Below are 16,533 nucleotides of genomic sequence, written 5' to 3' on the forward strand. Positions count from 1 at the left end.
GCCATGCACCAGAAAGAACCCCCACAAACATGTGCCAGCCGGGTCATGATGGCTTCTTATCCCTCAATGGGAATGAGTTGGGGCTGCGCGAGGGACAACTCAGCACTGCCTTCGCGATACCCTTGAAGCTCTCGGCGAACGGGAGATAGCTGGTGAGGAAGAGTGAAGCCAGTATCGAGAGCTTCTTGCACCAACAAAGACGCTCCCTTATACCGGCGGTCCGTATACTTTTCAAAGACGGCGGCGTGGTGCTGGTCCGGACGATCACAGCATTCGATCATCATCGTCACCAAGTTCTTCAACTGACTCCAGGTATAGCCCGAGTAGAAGACATGCTGCTTAGTCTGCATTGCAAGTTAGCATGCGTAATATATGAGCATAGTCATGACTCCAACTTACCCAGTCACCCTTCTTGAGAATGAGTCGAGAAAGACAATGTGCACCCGCAGCCAGGAAGCTAGGGGGGGACGCCACGAAACGCTCGTCCATGATGGTCAATTCCAGGAAGTACTTGGCCAGAGTTCGAGTCTCAAGATCATAGTCATCAGCTTTGCTAACACGTCGCAAGAAGCTCATGGGCCCTGGCCAACCCAGCTCGAAGCTCAGCATACTAAGCATGAAACGCTCGGCCTTCAGAACCTCGTCGGCAGTGTAACCATTGTCAACCATGTAGACGATCTCACCCAAGGAAGGACAGTTAATCTCTTCATACTTGGAGGCTACCAAGATGGCGGTGGCACCGACAAGTTGAAGCTTGCCAATTGAGACGATCTTTTGGGAAAGGAAACGGTCGATGTAGTTGACTGTCAGGAAAAGCGTCTCAGGCAAGAGACCAAATCGGTTGTGAACCTGTACCAGCCAGTCCATTAGGACTGATCGCATTGACCACTGAATCTCGGTTTGGTTATCCATGTAGTGCGCGTTAGGAAGCATTCTGATCTGCAAAATGTTGTTAGTTTTGATATTAGAGCAAGACAAACATGACTCTTTACCTCAAGCTCGCGCATATACTCAAAAATCTCGTCACCATACTCGGCAACCATGCTGACATCCCAAAGCTCTTCTTCGACCTCGTCTTGTGTACGAGTACGCTCCACCTCTTCACGTGCATCCTCGAGTTCGCGATGAACGCGAGCTGTCACACGAGGCAGTGGAACAATTTCCGTAGCACCTCCAGCAGTCATATCCCGTGAGCGAACTGAGTGGGCTGTTGTGTATGCTTGGTCTTGGTCATCAAAGTCCTCGTCATCAGCCTCCTCCCAGCACTCTTCAGGCTCTGACATGACAGGGGCAGAGGGGTCATAAGAGATGGGGACAATGGGTTCTTCCTCAGATATCTCAGGCAGCTTGATGTGTGACTCGGGATATTCCTCCTTCTGAAGCATATCCAGGTCGACACCGGTCTCGATGGGGATATACATAGAATCAAGGTAGGCGCCTTGGTCGTAGGGATAATCAGCCTCCTGCAGCGACATTACAGCAGGGTTAGAGGATTTAGAGTCAAGCTCAACATCCGCTTTTGGCACTATCTTTTCCAACTGCTTGCTTTGGGTGCGACGCAGACTAGCTTGCTGTTGCTGAGGTTTGAGCTGAGGTTGACTCTTATAGTGGCGAGGCTGAAGAGTAGGGGCATTCTGAGTTGACGGAGCAGGAGCCTTGGTGGCATTGTGGGTATCTTTCCTGACGTACGTTTCTTGAACGTTGTTACGCGATGTCTTCTTGTTCGCGTCAGAAGACTTATTTTCTAGGACGGTTCGTGTCGACGAGATGTTGGGTAGCCTTTGGGCCGGACGAGAGAAAGAATCTTTGCTATAGACAACGTTCTCCTTGTTTAGCGGCGCGCCGCCGTGGTTGTTGTTCACGCCATTCGATGCATAAACCTTGATGGATTTACCTTCATCACGAGTGTATACAGCCTGCTTGCTAACATTGGTCATATCACCGAAGGCGGCTCGCTTCGCTGGGCCACGGAAACCGGCTGCTGTGTTTGTGTTTGCCGTTACCATATTTCCTGAAGACTTGTTTGATTGTTGAAGATGGGGTGCGTTTTCTGCGCCGCGCGGTCGAAAAGGCTGAGGAATATGATATTAGCTTACAATTTTGTAACGGGTACTGGTATGCATCGTGATGCAAGGGAGAGGTGGCTGCCAAGTCACGGCAACGGTAACTAATCAGGGAGAGAATGTATGATAACATACCCTGGCGTCCATAGTGACGTTCAAAACTGAGGGTTGCGTGGATGAAAAAGGTTGATTGATGTGGTAAGAACGCGATTAATAGGATGCTGGTGGTCAAGGTCGCGTACGGATGCTGAAAGGATGTTCTGCTGTTTGAAGTCGGCGCGTTGATTTATCATCTAAGATGCTGCAATTACAGTTGTGATGGCAGCTGGCAGGCGACGGGTGGCTTGCAGTGCTAGGCCGTGTTGACTCTACCCTTCTCGGTATCGACTACTGCGCGCAATATGTTTAGGATGCTATCTCAGGCTGCGTCGAACATTGAATGATGAGGAAGCCGGGGAGAAAAGCTTGGTGAACAAGGCGTGTTTGGTGTTGTTGTTTTTATTTCTCAGTAGGAACAAAAGAAGCAGCAGCAGGCAATAGCTTTGGACTGGTGGGTGTTCGTGAGATTAGGGGCCCGGGCGCGCAGGGGGGGGCATTGGACGGGGAGATTAGCCCTGGTAGAACTGAGCTGATGCTCGTCGAGATCAGCGGTGGTGATGGCAGCAATAGAAGCACTAAATGCTCAGGGCATTGGAGGGGAAATGGGAATGAAAAGGTACAGAACAAAGGCAGATGAGAATGCGGCGATGATGGAATAATAAAGGTACCTCCGAAGAGCTGGGTCTGAGGAGAGCATGCACATCCATCCACATCCTGTTCGTAACTGTGCAACGGGCAACGGGACAACGTAAATGGTTGTGGAAGCCTCATGCCTTGCCAGTGCGGAGCAGAGGCTGTGACTTGATTGGAGCGCTGACCCCAGCGGTCCCACTTTTTGCTTGAGGTGAGATTTTGTTTGTTTGTTTATGCTGCTAACTCTCAGGTACGACGTTATTTTTGGCCCTTTAGTTCAAGGAGAACAAGCTCACTAAGCTTGGTGAGGGATGGCGCACGGGCCGCCACCGGGCCCTGGCTCGTTTCCCACCTGTCGTCACGGCGATGGCGCTTTTCCCAACCCTATACCTATTTTGGAATAGCATAGCCTCATCGAGCTTATCTCGACTTACGTCGCGTCTCACTTGAAAGTTCTTTAAGACTTTGACGTCGTTTATGTGGTGTCTGAGACATTTAGAATAAAAGTCATAGCTACGTAGTATATGTCTGGATCTTGAAGGTACAACTCCTCTTGATTTATATAGCGATCTCTCCAGTGTGCTGCATAATTAACCAATCTTGATCAGGATTGCTTGATAATCTCTACCGCGTCTTATCAACGTATCGGATCGCGCCAAAGGAGCACGGTTTCACGTGACTCGAAATACGCAAACTCAACGGCATCTCTAAAAACCTCATAGTACTCCAAGAATTGAAAAATCTGCCGAGACCTGTCGCGAATTGAATCAGGGAGGATCACATCTTCCCCTTTCCTTTCCGAGACCGCCGAGACAATTCATCGATCCGCACCGTCGCCAAGTTTTCCCTCCTTGCCGATATGCGTTACTTTGTGTGCAGATAGAAAGCATCAGGAATTGCGCCCAGTTATTACAGTCGAGTTCGTCTGCAACAACAGATACAAACGTCTCGTAATGTCAAAATGTCGATTATCCTATATGGTTGTCTCTCTGGACTAGTAATGGAATACTACGGCAGAGATTAGTTAACAACACGCCAATATCTGCGCTTGTTTTACTGTCATGCGATGCCTCCCTCACGGTTGAACAAGACAGCCCGCCACGCAAGCTGCACTAAGACCAACTCTACGCCACCATTTCTCGCACCTCGATCGATGCGATATTGTAGCATCGTCAGTGTCATTTGGCCAGAATCTTCTGGATTTTGCAGGGTCTCTAAACTACGAATATGTAGTCTTGAGAGAACGTTTGAATTCGTTAAATTGGTTGAACGCAGAGTAACCATATGTACCTATATCGCCAGCCTGTGAGATGTAACTGGCATACAATTCCAATACAGATGACATTAGTAATTTCAAGGTACCTCAAGAGTGACGAAACACAAAACGGCTGGACTCACAAAAGTGTAAAAGCTCATGAAATTGCGCCGTTAATCGCAAATAACCCTATACCATCACAGTGACTTGTCTCCAAATACCGTCCTGATCACGGCGTAACTATTTGAAATATTCCCGACTTTTCTCCTGCTGCTATATTCAATTTACTTCTATATACTGAGCTCCAAGCTACCTAGTCGCGACGCAGTCGCATCGACTCTGCGCAACCTTTTGGCATCAGACTGTGCCACTTTGTGCCACGGAATTCGAGTGGAACTCAACGAGTGCGAATAGCAGCTAATCCGTTGGGCACATGGATATGAGAAACAAAAGCAAAGGTCCAAGTACGGAACGGGAATCTAGCGACGCCACATGCCAAACAAACGAATTGGGTGGGTGGTGATAAGGAGTGAACCGTGTGAGGCAATACATCGTATTAGGCACAGTTCGATCTACATAGTAAATGCAGATAAGTTTCTGCCAGAGCAAAAAGTGCACAAATGTAAGGATAAATGCCGAATCTCGTTACATTTCTTGACAGACAAAATAGACAGCACAGTCAGACGAACAAGGGTTGTAGGTAACAGATACACACACCGTATCTTTTGTGCGCAGCGCCCTGACATGCTGCTGCTGGACCTAATCGCAAGAGCAAATCGGATAGGCCCTGTCACCTCGATATCGACGATATTATCTACCTATCTCGCTTGTCACAGATAGTCCCAGCCTAGAAACCGATGGCGGAGCCTTGGAGTCTCGTGGAAGACAAATCCGAGAGACATCTGGAGATGAGGTGACCACGGCCCAGGCTCGTCTCATAACTCCAGGCTGGGCTGCGACGAACGCTGATTCGGCCGATGGAGCCTTTCCTTGTCGCATCTGTTTTTTTGATGTTGTTGACCACGATCACCTAAATTTTGCGCCAGCGCATCCAAACGTGGATAATCCAGGGCGGGGCGGTGACAGCGTGCGCGCAAGCGTCATGCTTGATGGACGATGGGCGCATCGCATGCTTTGCTCTCAATGTAACGCTGTGCGACACAGAGATGAGATATGGGATGTGCGCTTTAGTTTTGGATGGCGCATTTACTGCGGCGTTTTAATCAGGGTGGTTAGAAGCTTCTGTTATGAAATCTACTATACAAGAGGCAATGCGAAAAGATATCGTGCAGCGCATTGCGCATCTCTGGATCGCAACTTGTGGCAAGGGTCTGCTTGGCTTGTCCAGGATATGCATGCTCCGGACTAGTCAGTCACGGGTCCTCAAGGGGCCCTCAGTATGCATGGTCTGGTTGGTGGTATACCATTTGAACTGTCGTCGTTCCAAGGGTCCACGAATCTGATATACAGTTGAATAAATTAGACGTACTGAGAGAGGATAATAAACGGCATACTTGAGGTCGGATTGAGACAATTGAGTCTCTGTCGGACCAGAAAAGAGATCAGTTGGGGTGCCGCCATCACAACGGATCCATGGCACCATCATCCACATCCATAGCTACCTCCACGTTCACTCACATTCACGTTCACGCGTGCTCTGGCCTCATGCTGAAACAAAACAAACCGAACGTGTGGCCAAGGTCCAATCCAAGATGCCATTCCACCATCTTTCTCGTCCCTCGTACGCCGCAAGCTAATCGCTGCGACCGCTGCCTGAACGGTCCAAGATGAAACCCCAGAGAAGGGAAATTGATCGACCGGGCCCAGGCGCCCAATGAGGGTTATCATGACACGGACAATTGGCTGTTCCTGTTGGTGGGGGACGAGGATGAATGTAGTGCCAGCCAGCGCAATTGACTGAGGTTCCGAACAGGCGCATTTCCATTCTTCAGCATCATCTTCATTCAACAGGAACGGCTTTTGTGCTTCTAATTCGAGCGCTTTGGAACTTTGGAGGCATGCGCCTGGCACACAGAGGCTGGCTGGGCTCTTGACGCTTGGATTTCTTTTGTCTCAGAATCATTCGCAAGCTAAGCGCATCATCCCTCGGAGTGGTCAATGGCCGTAATGGAAGCACAAGTCGATGATGAACTGGCACAACCTCACTCCTTGGTCGCTGATTTGCGCATCAGACGGCCCTGTATGGCGTTGTTTCTTAATTATGTGGGATTGAAGCGCATCAAATACTTTGCTGTCCATATCATGAGAAACCCGTCGGGTAAGTGTTTTCGATAGTGGTTCCAAAAAAAACTCTGGAACATCAAGGTGTCATAATCAGTATCGCCACAAAGGGGTGTCTCTCATGTTGCATCTTCAAGGGTACGGCGATACCTCAATATTACTTCTGAAAACTTATCCATACAGTGAAGGAGTTAACATATCCCAAGACGGCCTATAATCCCCTTTGAAGCTCTCAAAAACTCCTCGTTAACACAGACCGTTTCTGATGCTTACCGTGTGCCAAGCTTATTTCGACACATGATCAGCCTAGACAGGTCCCCAGCTTGGTCGACCATGAGAATCAGTGCGATTGGCTGCTGATGATCTGTTGCAACCACCAACTCAGACATCTCTGAGCCGTTGAATCGAGAGCTCTCCGCTTTCTCAGCGTGTCGACCTCAAGAAGGTTCTTCTCAGCATCCCTTATACTATTACGAAAGTTATGACTGAATCTTCAGACCATGGGGTCTTCATTGCTAGCCCTGTATCCAGAGAGATCAATTGTATCATGACAGACAACTTTGCGCCAGAGTCTAACATCTGTAACAAGCCCTGATTGAGGTCGCATTGAACCCTGGACAAGCTTCGCACGCTCCCATTGGAGCGCGGAGGATGAATTCGCAGGTAAAGTGTGCGTGTGTGTGCGCGGTCGCAGCTCAACAAGCGATGTCGCTGAGCATGTTCTATGGTATGGACTATGTACAGTACATACATTATCAGCAGAAGCTAGCGGGAACCACTGCAGTGGTTGTTGTTCGTTGTCTCCTCTTCTTAGACTAACCACACCACATTTGGATTGGAGGTGAGGGTCGTCAACAGTCACAGACTCACACGAGGCCACCGACAAGTGTCAGAGACACTGGATCAGGAGGGGCTGGGCTTGAGGATTCTTTTCCATTGGGAGTACGGTCACAGTTGTTGGTCGCCAACGGCCAGTGTCTAGCCTAACTTGGGTCGCTTCTTGGAGCGATGGATATGTAGCTAGCAGTTGATGGATCGTGAGTGGCCGATGAGACCATACTTGGTAGCAATAGCCAGCGCTCGAGTGAGAGTTTCGGGAGGGAAAGGAAGCCAACAATCTTAGGTTCCTAGGATCCGCTGAAATGGGCAACCCATGCATGCACTGTCAGTCCCTCATGGTGCTCGGCGATATGGAGCCAATATTCAACTGAAAGCGACAGGTTCTACACAGCTTCAATAACGGGAATCTAGACTGGCGCATTACTTTTGCTTTGCTCACCTGCCTGTCCATGAACCATATGGCCCAGATTTGTGGCTTGCGACGAGTCTAAACACGATATGGCCTTTGCGAAGGCTCATCACCACCGTATAAAGACCCGAACATGCGCCTTGCTTTGCTGCTGGGGGATCGACATATGGCTGCCCAGGCCCTTGCAACCTACTCTGATGACTGGCCCGCACAGGTTTCAAAGCCTGTGAGGAGTCGCAGACGAGATTCAGATGAATAGTTTATATTGTAATCATTTTATCGAGCGACTCGAGAATGCTCAACGAATCGAAACTGTAGTGTATGCGACGTGCGCGCAAAAAGATACTGATCAGTTTGCGCTGCGCATCTGCACCGCCGCATCCGCTTTTCTAGGTTCGTCCGCGCGGGAGGAGTCGAGAATGCGCCCTCTTTTCCCCTGAAGTCAGTCACAACATAGAAACCAAAAGCAAATCTACAGTGCCTATTCTAAGCATCGAGCTACCTTTTCACGGTATCTGCCACAATAATACCGAGATTGGAGGCACGTCATGGCAGTTCCTTGAATAGATGCTCGGGTTCATCGGCGACGAACCACAATGGATGGGTCCTGGGCAATGAGTCCCCTCCCCTCAGGGCAAGCCATCCAACCAGCCCTGGCTCAATTTCAGCATCAGCCATGTTTCCCCATCCCTAACTTCTTGCCCAGCCGCTGTAATTACAGGTTGTCGCACGCTGGCCGGGGCCGTCTTTAGTGGTCTGCTGGCCTAATTTCCAGGCCTCCTTCGGGAGTTCTTAACGCTTAACCCCCCTAAATGGAGTGTTCTCGTGTTAGTGAGCCCAGCTCCATTCAAATTCAACAACCTCTCTTCTCTCGTCTGGTCTGGCTCCTCTTTTCCTCATGCACATCCTCTTGCCGACTCTTCAACGCCGCCACAACCATCCCAACACGGATCAAGACCTCTCTGGTAAGTCCCATCGCCTGTGTTATTATGCGCGATCCCCATCGAGACCCAATCTCGAGGCCCCGACTCTCTCCTCTTCCATCCTGAGTCCCCAAGTTCATGTCCTCTCTGCTTCATCCGTTGTCCCCGTCCCAAGAAGCGCCAGACTGCCCCGACCCTCAAGCTACCCATCCTCTACTCGAGGGGCTCTCTTCATCATCTACTTGGGAGATCCTCAGACCATCCAGCCGTTCCTCAGTTGCTAACAGGCTTCGGGAAAAAACAGCATATCGATCTTTTTACCGTCGCTGTCGTTCTAACGAAAATCCTCCACCATTCATCGTCGTCATACGCACCGCAAGTCCAAAGCCCTGAGACCACACAGACACACACAAGACTCGGCGCTTACCGCCTACCGCGTGGATGTTGATTATCCCTTGATTCTTTATCTACATTTTGACATCGCTTTTTACACATCTTGTCTTGTCTGCTTTTCTGGTCCTTGACCGTCGCATATAGTATTGAGCGTACTGTTGAGCGATCTTGTCGTGAACAGGGCCGGGCCCAGTCAATCCCAGGCAAAGCCCGCAAACACCACTTTGAGACCCATCAACCCAACGACACCCATCAATTCTCCAACGTCCATCTCTATCGACACAATAAACACCCTCTCAGCTTCACAATGGCCTCAATGTTGCCTCTCAACACCGCTATCGTTCCTTCTGGAGCGTCCTCAAATGGCGGCAGTGTGTCACCTCAACAGACATCAACGCCTAAGAACGTCGCATTTGAGCTATTGTTTCTCGAATCCCCCCATTGCCGCGCGCGCTTGCCAATGCGAGTGCAAATATACCCTCACGACACAACGGACTCTATTGTCACTACCGTGAAGAACTTTTATGGTTTGTACTCGGGTCCGACCGGGTCAAAGGGAGTCAGTTTCGAAGATGATCTTGGGAACACTCTTATTGCCCGGTATGAGAACTTTCGAAACAATATGGTAGTATACGTCAGGGTTATAGAGGAACCTCCGGCGAATGCAACTGCGTATTCTCCCCATCCTTACCATAACTCATCCGCTGCCACCCACCCTTACTACAGCGACAATGGCTATACTGCCACTCAGGCTCAGCGCTTTCCCCAGGAGTTGTCCAGGCCCAGCTCTCGGACATCACGGAGACGAAGCCCGTCCCCCAACACTGCTCGTGGCCGAAGAAGTGCTTCTGCCAGCACAAATGGGAAGAAGGGTCGTTCTCGCTCCTCCAAGACCCGAGCTTCTGCCTCTCGGAGTCATACCGAACTCTACAGCGATAGTATAAACGGCTATAGCAGCAATGATGAGCATGACTCGACATCTGGAAAGAACAAGGACCAACTACCTACTACTGATATCAGTGTTGAGAACATTGTTGAAGGTGGCCGTCGTAAGAGGGCCAAGTTCGAAAGCTCGGTAAGTGGAGACCGCCATTTTGACAAGGCGGGCTCAGAGAGACTGACAACGTCGGGCTACAGGAACTTCCATTGTTCGCACCGCCCCAGATGCCGGCGGCGACATCGAATCCTTCAGTATCTCCTGCTCGCCGAGCTGAGCCTCATCGCCCCGCAATGCCATTCGTGCAGCCTCATCAAAATCCCTTCATAAACCCTCGTCCTATGCAGTCGCCCCAAGGTTATTCACATGGCATCACGCATCCCAATCTCTACTCAACCCCGGGACCCGATCGCCGCAACCGAAACAGTGGCGGATATACCAGTAGCGCCATGGGAATCCTTCCTACTCCCGACCCAACTATTGGCAGTTGTGTATCTGAAGAGGACAAGGACGTTGCTATCCAGCTGATGCGACTTGGCGACATGTCCAACATCTCCCACGGCCGAACCTCTGCTTCTACCCTCGATGATACATTTAGCGGCAGAGCCGATGCTGCTTCCTCTACTGGCGCTACTAGTGATGACGAAAGCGAGAGTGAGACCGAATTGCCTCCTGCCCGACGCCAGAAGCTAGATATTTCCAGCACTGTCGGCAATGTCTATCAGACTACCGAGTCACACTTCATGCCACCCCCTGAAAGCGCCGAAGTTAGTGGAGACGATGCCGACTATGAGGATGGTGCTGACGAGTCTCTGCTCTCTAATGGCAAGAGCAAGCCTGGCAAGACTCAGAAAGCCTCTGCTAAACCTAAGGCATCTGCCTCTGTTTCTAAAGCACCATCGGCCAAGGCCTCCAAGACCGCCCGTCCCTCTAATGGCGTCAAGGGAAAGAAGCTCCCCCCTGTCCCAAGTGGCCCAATGTCCCCAGCTTCTATGCCCCCTTCGCGAAAGCAATCCGTTGCGTCTACCGGACAGACTCCACTTGCGCCTGGCGAGGATGACCAGCCTGATCTTTCCACCAAACCTCGCTGCCAACGCTGCAGAAAGAGCAAGAAAGGCTGTGATCGCCAAAGGCCTTGCGGACGCTGTCGTGATGCTGGCCTGTCGGCAGACCAGTGCATTAGTGAGGATGAGGGCAACGGCCGAAAGGGTCGATACGGTCGTCACATGGGAGTGCCCATCAAGAAGGATGAGGTCACCGCCGTTGCCCAGCCTGCGCTATTACCCGCTGCGCCCATCGCGGCTGCTGCCATGACAATAGATAAGTCCAAGAAGCGCAAGCGATAAGCGCCTCGGTTCAATCACACTGCCTGAAAGTTTTCAATATTGTCGTATATACTGGTCTTTGAGCTTTGACACAGCAGTTTTACTGGCGTTGTTGTCGGCTTACTTGTCATCTTTGTCGATGTGGCATGAATGACTTGTACAAATCTCCCAGTGGGTCCCAACGGTTTACCAACAAATGGGCCATGCACTCAAATGTTTTCTTTTTATGTTTTCCCTGGTTCTTCTAGCTTGCAGGCGAGAGAGCAGCACTCATGATGATTCTCAGGAGGATGTAATAACGACGGCCGTTCGGCCATTACACTCCTTATACGGCGTTTTGAGGCAAGATGTGGGAGTTTCGAGTGTCTTTTTTAACAAAAAATCTTTTTCCTCCGATTCAACATTATTTTGGTTGCCTCGAGGCTCGACGAGGTTGACGGTCAACCGCTTCTGAACCACGATGGACTTGTGGGCGGCAGTTCCATATGGCAACCGCTCAAAAAGGGTGTGATACGGTGGGGGAGCAAGGGGCATGGTGCTTGGAAAATCTCCCAAGGTTTAGAAGGAAGGACAGGAACGGTATACGGAATGTTTATCGTGTGCGTGCTTGAGGCGCATTCTGATCGAGATGCATGACTAAAAAGGGATGCTGTCTTGATGCCACACCGGCCGCGCAAAGGAACGGGTTAATGTGGCAAAAGGCCAAATGTTTCCGATATGTTATTCTGTTTTCTAGCGACTTTTCTATATCTTGTTGTACGCAACCAACTTCATACAACATGCCTGAGATTAATCAGGTTCATCAGTGCGCGTGAATTTGAAAGTGTGCGACACGAGCTACCGCAATGCGCTGCTAATGTAACGTCTTCAAAATGATAGGCCATGCATTCTGGTATTGCGCGACCGCTTTACCAATGTTTTGGGGCATATTTCAATATTGATTGTTGATATTGACCAAGGCTTGTGTTTTGAGGCCGTTTCGCGACAACGCAAGCCCGAAACTTCGGTATCGTTTGCCGAAGCGCCCCAAAACGGTCAATTGCAACATTTAGAGTGAGACTTCTACATCACGCCTTACAGAACTACACCTCCACCTCGAACTTTTTTTCCCCATCAAGTATGTTCCGACTTAATATATCACAATATTCTGTACAGAGATATTGTGGTCTATTCTGCACCCCTACCGCAAATCGGCTGCCACCCCACCATCACAACCTGAACTAGCGTGCCGTTCCCGCTCCACCTTTTGCCGATGCGGAGACGATCTACAAGCCGATTGGCCGTTGGATGGAATCTAGCCTCACGTGACAGCCTTACATCATATTTTTCTTTACCGCCATTGCTGTTTTTACCCCTCCATCCCTAGCGCGGGGTAATTTCTTGTCGTGTTTTTTTGTTTCTGTTTCGGCTGACTAGGGCATTGATTGATGTTAGTTGACAGAATAAAATTATCAAGCTTCAAGTTGCTCAATTTTGTGTTCAACTCAAGCACCGGTATATGCTTAAATTTGAGATGCGGGCTGTGCCGTTTCAGAACAATAAGTTTATGTGATTATGTCAAAGTCTAAGTTTATGCTATCATGATATTTCAAACATTCCCCCAGGACAACAGCAATGGCTTGTTTTATGAAGGGCGCAAGCTCTTCAGCGGTCGCACAGGAATCCTTACCATTGATTATCAATTATTGTTGTTTATCCTGACCCTTGGCGCCGGCTCCGGCCGCGGCCACCCGTGACTTCTTCGGAGACGTTTCATTGGCCCCACGCGTCAGACCAACGGACTTCCGACTCCGGAAATAAACAATTCCGGCCATCGGAGCGGGGTCGGTGGGGATCGGTTCGTCGGCGGTTAGTGGGGCGACCGGCTGAGCTTACCCTGAACATGAAATAACGGCAATACTTTTCGCTTGTTTTGGTTCAAATATGGTGGGATATTCAAGAGGACCATTAGCTAATACTGAAAATTATATTCATTTGGCAGGATTTGACTTCAGGGCTTGACTTTTATTTGGATTCTTGACTTTAACTAAGTTTATAATTCTTTCAGTGAAGGCCGTTTTATTGCAAACCAACGTCAAATCAACTAGATGGCCTCGTGATGGATAGGAAGTAGTATACTACCAGTATGCCGTGCTACTTGTAGATCCGGCTCTGTTCAATCCGGACACCAGTGTAATTGAAAGGCGCGGCTGGTACCTAGAAGCGTAACCCCGTGATTCACCATAGACCAGCAAATGATGTTGACTGAAATTGAGAGCAACGACTATAGTAACCCGATCTGGGGTTTGTGGGGCGCGATATCGGCAAGCAACCATGGGATTGCGCCCTTCGAGAAAAATCTTTGATTCAATTATTAAGGAATCGACTCTGATCGGGATGGGGCAGAGATCAGGGCGTATATAGTCGTCAGCCGTCCCAAGTTGAATAGCCCCGAAACTATGCCCAGCAACCTCAAATTCTAATACCTGCTGGCCAGTCCGTGTTCTAGCATATCAATGGAAAACACCTTAATACCATACATTTTATCACATCAACAATGTTTGGCAAGGATGTAGAGAAGACGCCAACTCGGAGGCAGCCGTCACCATGCCCTTCTGAAGGCAATACCGAGGACCCTCAGAACCTTCATCACACGATTTCAAACACAAACGCCCCTCCTCCAGTCTTTGATCCTGCAAGCTTCGACCCACCAGATGGAGGCTTCACAGCCTGGTCCCAAGTTCTTGCTGGTGTCTTCATCAATTGCTTGGCATGGGGCTACCCCGCCTCCTTTGGTGTATACCAGCTTCATTATGAAGAATCGCTTGGATTGCCTTCGTCTCAAATCTCGTGGATCGGTTCCTGCCAGACTTTCCTGACGTTCGCGTTCTGTGGCCCAGCCGGCCGTCTTGCCGATGCTGGATATACCAGAGAGACTGTCGCCTTCGGAAGCTTCCTGGCTATCTTGGGAACGTTCATGACCAGTCTGTGTAAAGAGTATTGGCAAATCTTCTTGTCCCAGGGCGTATGCACAGGTGTCGGCTTAGCCTTACTATTCATGCCTGCTGTGACTGTTGTTGGTTCGTATTTCAAAGCCAAGAAGGCATTTGCTTTGGCGCTGGCTGCTACGGGCACTGGGCTGGGTTCCATCATTTTCCCTGCCACTCTCCAATATCTCATTCCGCAAATCGGTTTCCCATGGGCCGTCCGCTGCGCTGGCTTTGTCGCTCTCGTCTTGATAGTTGCCGCAAATCTCATACTAAAGCCGTACCTCGCCCCCAGAAAATCAGGGCCCTTGATAGAATGGGAAGCCTTCAGGGAACTCCCCTATTTGTTGTTCGTGCTTGCCGCGTTTCTGAACTTTTATGCATTGTACTTTGGTTTCTTTTATGTAAGTGCCTCCTTTGAAGACAAACCGTACTGCGATATTGTTGCTAACAGTAAACAGATCAATGTTTATGCTCGCAACGTAATTGGGTTTACAGCAGTTGAGGCTGTCAGTTTGCTACTGATTGTGAACGCAATGAGTATTCCTGCACGGCCTATAATGGGATACCTGGCAGACAATGTTCTGGGACCGATAAACGCGTTCCTCATTGGGATGACTGCACTCAGCGTCATGGTGTACTGTTGGATTGGCGTCAAGTCCGTCGCTGGCATGTACGCTTTCTGCGTCTTCTTTGGATTCGTGAACGGCGCGTGTCAGGGAACATTTGTTGGTGCTAATGCGAGCTTGACTAAAGGTAAGAGATCCGCAAACGTTTGCCTTGCTGTTTGTTCTCTTGTACATGACTGATCAGGCAATAAAGATCCCCGCAAGATGGGTACTCGCTTCGGTATGGTACAGACGATTTCTGCATTTGCCAGTTTGGCCGGACCACCGACTGCTGGTGCCATTCTGGATAGATCGAATGGCAACTTTGTATATGCACAGATTTGGGGTGGTACTGTGTTTTTATTTGGTGCTCTCATGATTGCTTCATCCAGAGTTGCGTCAACCGGATTTGTTCTGATGAAAAAGAAATAAGAGGAAAAAAGATTGGGCATGTACACGAAAACAACGATTCGGTACTTATGATTGAATAAGGAGGCGTAGGCTCTTAAGTAAGGCAACAAGTAAATGCTAATGTTTAAAGTGAATATAATATATACGAGGTCTTTTTATATCCTGTTTAAGTGATGGAGAGTCGTGATGACTAGGCGAGCTATCTGGCTCCCGTCTTGCCATACAAAATCGTGCTCGCCCCTAAGGTGCTTATTAACTTCAACCTTGAATCCCTGCTCTGTTAGAAGAGATGCCATGGTATCAATTTCCGGCTCATCAATAAGTGTATCCTCAGCAGACCATGCAAGCATTGTTAATTTCCCATTTGCCCAGTTGTCCCTGAAGTTTGATCCGAACCGAACTGGAGAGGCTTTCTCCCAGGCAGACTTATCGTCACCAAATGCGGCACCGATAAAGCCAGCATACCCGCCGTTGTGCCTGTCGTTGAGCCCAACAAGATCGAATATACCTGATACTCCAACAATGGCAATGGGCAAGGGTCCCTTGGGGTGAGAGGCGAGAATGTCCCCACTCATGAGAAGTTGGAACGCGAGTGTTGCACCCGCAGAGTGGCCGACCAGGATGTAGTTGTTTGACAACTCATACTTGCCTTGTAGATAGTTCAAGGCTGACCAGATATCTTCTAAATGATCTGGGTGTTTTACGGTGGCAGACTCTTGGGGGAAGTCTGGATGAGGGGATAGTCGATAGTCGATACTGACAAAGCCAGCAATATCCAGTATCGCGACTGCACCCGATATGACAATGCGCTTGATAGACTCGGTGAAATCGTTCTCATTGTTACGAGGATCACGCCAGGCACCTCCATGGATGAAGCTGAAAGCTGTTAGTGAAACCGGAGAAATAGCAGATCGATGGGGTACCCTTACACCACCCAATAACCAGTTTTTTGGGCTGGGCGATCAGCAAACCGCCATACGCCTAGTTTCTGACGGTTATGTTTCCCGTATTGGTGAGACGCGTAAGTGAGCCCCAGGGATTTGTCTTCGGCAATATCGGCCATCTTGTTTCGCTTTCTGGGAGACTATCGACGCTATGACCCGAAAGGAAATGCTTACAACAGGGTTGTTCGCGGAGGTCAGTAAAGGATTGGGTATTAGATGCGAGAAACCCAGATCGGAGGCGTTAGGTCTTTTGGCCGTTTTTTATAGCACGAGCTTCTTTAAATTGGGGGCGGATGTTGTTCCCAGTTCTAGACATCGGCACTCGTTAGACGAAGATGAGGGGGTCTTGGGATGTCGGAACTTTCGAACCCCGGGATCGGCCAATCGGATGAAGATTCCAACTTATCGGGTTGGGCACTTATATCTGGCGTTCCAATAAGATCTGCAGAATTGAACAAGTCACTTTCTGGCACGATCCGAAAAAGG

General features: G+C 49.5%; 4 protein-coding genes across 4 annotated transcripts; 2 read left to right on the plus strand and 2 right to left on the minus strand.

Annotated features, from left to right (window-relative positions):
• Positions 1-56: 56 nt before the first annotated feature.
• FMAN_04271 (uncharacterized protein) lies at positions 57-2,210 on the minus strand (the record flags this gene model as incomplete). The annotated part of the gene is made up of 4 exons (XM_041829038.1): positions 57-344; positions 400-939; positions 993-2,072; positions 2,199-2,210. The coding sequence occupies 4 exons, from the start codon at positions 2,208-2,210 to the stop codon at positions 57-59; spliced, it is 1,920 nt and encodes a 639-aa protein (XP_041679842.1).
• Positions 2,211-9,163: 6,953 nt separating this feature from the next.
• FMAN_04270 (uncharacterized protein) lies at positions 9,164-11,139 on the plus strand (the record flags this gene model as incomplete). The annotated part of the gene is made up of 2 exons (XM_041829039.1): positions 9,164-9,931; positions 9,994-11,139. 2 exons carry the CDS (start codon positions 9,164-9,166, stop codon positions 11,137-11,139), a joined length of 1,914 nt encoding a protein of 637 aa, XP_041679843.1.
• Positions 11,140-13,654: 2,515 nt separating this feature from the next.
• FMAN_04269 (uncharacterized protein) lies at positions 13,655-15,124 on the plus strand (the record flags this gene model as incomplete). The annotated part of the gene is made up of 3 exons (XM_041829040.1): positions 13,655-14,488; positions 14,546-14,840; positions 14,898-15,124. The coding sequence occupies 3 exons, from the start codon at positions 13,655-13,657 to the stop codon at positions 15,122-15,124; spliced, it is 1,356 nt and encodes a 451-aa protein (XP_041679844.1).
• A 134-nt stretch (positions 15,125-15,258) lies between these two features.
• Positions 15,259-16,166, minus strand: FMAN_04268 (uncharacterized protein; the record flags this gene model as incomplete). Its single annotated transcript, XM_041829042.1, has 2 exons — positions 15,259-15,979; positions 16,033-16,166. The coding sequence occupies 2 exons, from the start codon at positions 16,164-16,166 to the stop codon at positions 15,259-15,261; spliced, it is 855 nt and encodes a 284-aa protein (XP_041679845.1).
• Between the last annotated feature and the right edge of the window lie 367 nt (positions 16,167-16,533).

Source organism: Fusarium mangiferae (assembly GCF_900044065.1).
Source record: "Fusarium mangiferae strain MRC7560 genome assembly, contig: FMAN_scaffold003, whole genome shotgun sequence".
Taxonomy (NCBI): Eukaryota; Fungi; Ascomycota; class Sordariomycetes; order Hypocreales; family Nectriaceae; genus Fusarium; species Fusarium mangiferae.